We start from the raw sequence: 3,218 nt of genomic DNA on the forward strand, positions 1-3,218 counted from the left end.
CCCCTATATTTACGGATTATTTTGCCATTCTCCAAACTACTCCGAACCAACCACAACTGCCGGCCTTTGCACATACTATTCCCACTGCCAGGTGTGCTCTTCCACCCATCTCCTACTTTGCTTGGCAAGTTCCTACTTATCCTTCAAGCCCCCTCCAATGTCCCCTCCTCCAGGAAGCCTCCCTTGAGCTCTATTCTCTGGGCTCCCTCAGCTCTGTCCCTCTGCCAGCTCTGGCTGTATCCCTCTCCATCTCCTGCCTGGGACCGAGGGCCAGGGCCTCTTTTCCTCTGCATTTCTCAGGGTGGATCTGGACACCAAACCCAGCCTAGAACCAACTAGACTAGAGAACTGTCTTCCATAGGGTTTTCAAGCTCTAATTTTTCAGAAGTAGATTGCCAGGCCTTTTTGCTGAGGCACTTCTAGGTGCACTGGAACCTTTTGACTTTCAGTTGGCAGCTGAGCACCTTAACTGCACCAAACAGAGACTCTGGACAACAAACCATTAAATGAAAAACAGAACACAGGTCAGCCACTCAGGTGCGCTAAGATTGAAACCAAGACACAGAACCCACGTCAAAGCCACCACTCCCCTCCCCACTCCATGTACAGCCACCCCAGCTCCAGCTATTCTTGTCTGTCTGTGAGTGCTCCATTCAAACTCACCTCCATTCCCAGCCTGGCCATCAGAACCATCCAGCCCTGAACACCAGTGTCAATAGTACTCAACGCGCCACAAAGGCCACCAAAAAAAACCAAGTCCATTGCTGTTGAGGCAATTCGGACTCATGGTGACCCCACGTGTGTCAGAGTAGAACTGCCCGTAGGGTTTTTGCATCTTTGTGGAAGCAAGATTGGCAGGTCTTTCTTTTGCAGCACCACTGGGTGGGTTTCAACCAACAACCTTTAGGTTAGCTGTTGTTGTGTGCCATCGAGTCAATTCTACTTTAGCAACACTATAGAGGACACAGAAGGCTGTCCATAGGGTCTCCCAGGCTGTAATCTTTGCAAGAGCAGACCTCCAGGTCTTTTTTTCTCCCACAGAGCCACTGGGTGGGTTCGAACTGCCTACCTTTAGGCTAGCAGCCCAGCACTGAACCATTGCGCCATCAGGGCTCCTTCTTTGGTTAATAGTGCAAACTGTCTGCACCACCCGGAAACCTTGCAGTGGCCGCCGAAAACCAAACCCATTGTTGGCGAGTCAATTCCAACTCATAGCAACCCTACAGGACAGAGTAGAATTGCCCCATAGGGTTTCTGAGGAGCAGCTAGTGGATTCGAACTGCCAACCTTTTGGTTAGCAGCCAAGCTCTTAACCACTGTGCCACCAGGCCTCCATAATGGCCACAGTGGCCCTGAAGACACCCCGCACCCCCACTTCCTCACCAACCTGCAGAAACCGGGCACCAGCCTTATGCTCAGCTGGCTTCCAGCACCAGATGGGCTCCCCTCCTCAAAGGCCCAGAGGCTAGACAGCAGCGAGGGTGAGAATCCACTTTATTCCCTCCAGACTAGAAAAATTCTGTGTGTGCACACCCACCTGGCCTGGGGCCTTCTCGCGGGCCTCAGCGTGGTGGCAGGGACCTCCCTGAGGACACCCCCACGGCTGCGGCACTGCAGTGGCTGCGCGGGCTGGCTCGGGCCAGCAGCTCCAGCCTCCGGGAGCGCAGCCGGGCCTGGACGGCCCAGATGGGCGGCTGGCGGCCAGGCAGGGCTGCATCCTCATCGCCGAAGCTCTCAGCAGCGGACTCCGAGCCGTCCTCAGTGCCAGCCACGGACTGCTTGCACATGGGGCAGGTGCGCCGGGCGGCCTGGGCGAACCAGGGGTCGATGCATCTGCAGTGGTAGGTGTGGGAGCAGGGCAGGATCTTGAGCTGGTCACCTTCCTCGTACTCGTCTAGACAGATGGCACACAGGTCACTGTGTCGGGTGAAGGTGCGCACCTGGGCCTTCTGCCGGGTGGGCGTCTTGGCGGCAGGCCCGCGGTGCCACCAGGCCCACACCCAGTGCCACACGCTGCGCAGGACGAGGAAAGTGGAGGTGAGCAGGGCCAGGGCACGGCCCAGCACCCAGGACACGGCCAGCACGGGGTGGCAGTTCAGATCAGAGCACTGGGGGTAGTCGGGCAGCAGGAGCACATGGGCTGTCTTGTCACAGCGCACAATGACCCGCAGGTCCTGCGAGGCGGCCTCGCCCACAAACACGGAGGGAATGGCGATCTGGCGCCTCACGTCCTCATACACGTGGGCCATGCGCACCAGGTCATCGGAGCGGACGTTGTGCACGATGGCCGCCTCGAAGCCAGCCCGCTGGGCATGCAGCACCTTCAAGTCGAATGTGCAGTCGTAGCGGCGGATCAGGACAATGGCGCCCAGCGAGCTGTTGCCCAGCCTCGGTCTCTCAATGGGCTGGCATGCGTTGGCTGGCTTGGCCTCCATCAGGTAGCCCCGGAGACCCTCGGGGGCCAGAGGGACCCCGAAGAGGGCAGGCAGATCAGCAAAGTCCATGGTGCTGGAGTTACTGTCCAGTATGGCTCGCACCAGGGCCTGTGAGGGTGCCAGCAGTACCAGCAGGATCAGCGAAGTCTTGATGACCACCAGGGCCGGGGCTGGCCACCACCTCCCCATGGCCACCCCCGTGGCTGTGTCTAGCTAAGTCCCGCTGGGGACAACAGAAGGGAGGCCCTCGGGCATCTCCAGGGCCGCCCCGGGGGACCGTGGCTGGACTGGGAATGGAGATGAGCCGGAACAGGTGCTCAGAAGCAGGTGAGCCGAGGAGCTGGGAGTAGGGTGGCCCTATGCAGAAAAATCTCCTGGTGGCACCCCAGCGTGCATTGTTGTCTTGGAAGGTCGGTCTCAGGAGGAGCTGACCCAGGCCGCCTTGCACGCAGATGACTCAGGGCCAGGAGCCCCCAGGGTTCTAGATGCTTCCAGCCTCTGTGACATCGTCTGGTTGCCTCGTGTTCCCTGGGAGTCCCCTGCTGCCTGGGCTGGGGGCCAAGAGAGAACTCCTGGGTCCTGACCTGGAGGCCTGGGCAGCCTGGGGAAGAATTTCTTGTAGGCTCCTAGGCCCAGCAAGCCCACCATGTGGGCTGGATGCCCCAGCTGCTATAAGTGTCACCTTTCAGAGCCTCCCAGTGACTCAATGTTACCCCCAGTTGAGACTCCCCAAGGGACCTGGGCTTGTTCAAGTCATAAATGCCATGAGGCCAATTCCTAAAA

The 3,218-nt window shown here is 58.7% G+C and overlaps 1 protein-coding gene across 1 annotated transcript; it reads right to left on the reverse strand.

Moving 5' to 3' along the window:
* Positions 1-1,562: 1,562 nt before the first annotated feature.
* ZNRF4 (zinc and ring finger 4) lies at positions 1,563-2,704 on the reverse strand. The gene has a single exon (XM_049881344.1). It carries the CDS (start codon positions 2,622-2,624, stop codon positions 1,563-1,565), a length of 1,062 nt encoding a protein of 353 aa, XP_049737301.1. The 5' UTR covers positions 2,625-2,704.
* Positions 2,705-3,218: the final 514 nt, after the last annotated feature.

This window comes from Elephas maximus, chromosome 3, assembly GCF_024166365.1.
Source record: "Elephas maximus indicus isolate mEleMax1 chromosome 3, mEleMax1 primary haplotype, whole genome shotgun sequence".
NCBI lineage: Eukaryota > Metazoa > Chordata > Mammalia > Proboscidea > Elephantidae > Elephas > Elephas maximus.

Bases quoted from the DNA above. Each gene is read 5' to 3' on its own strand.
- ZNRF4 (XM_049881344.1), bottom strand. From the start codon at position 2,624: ATGGGGAGGTGGTGGCCAGCCCCGGCCCTGGTGGTCATCAAGACTTCG.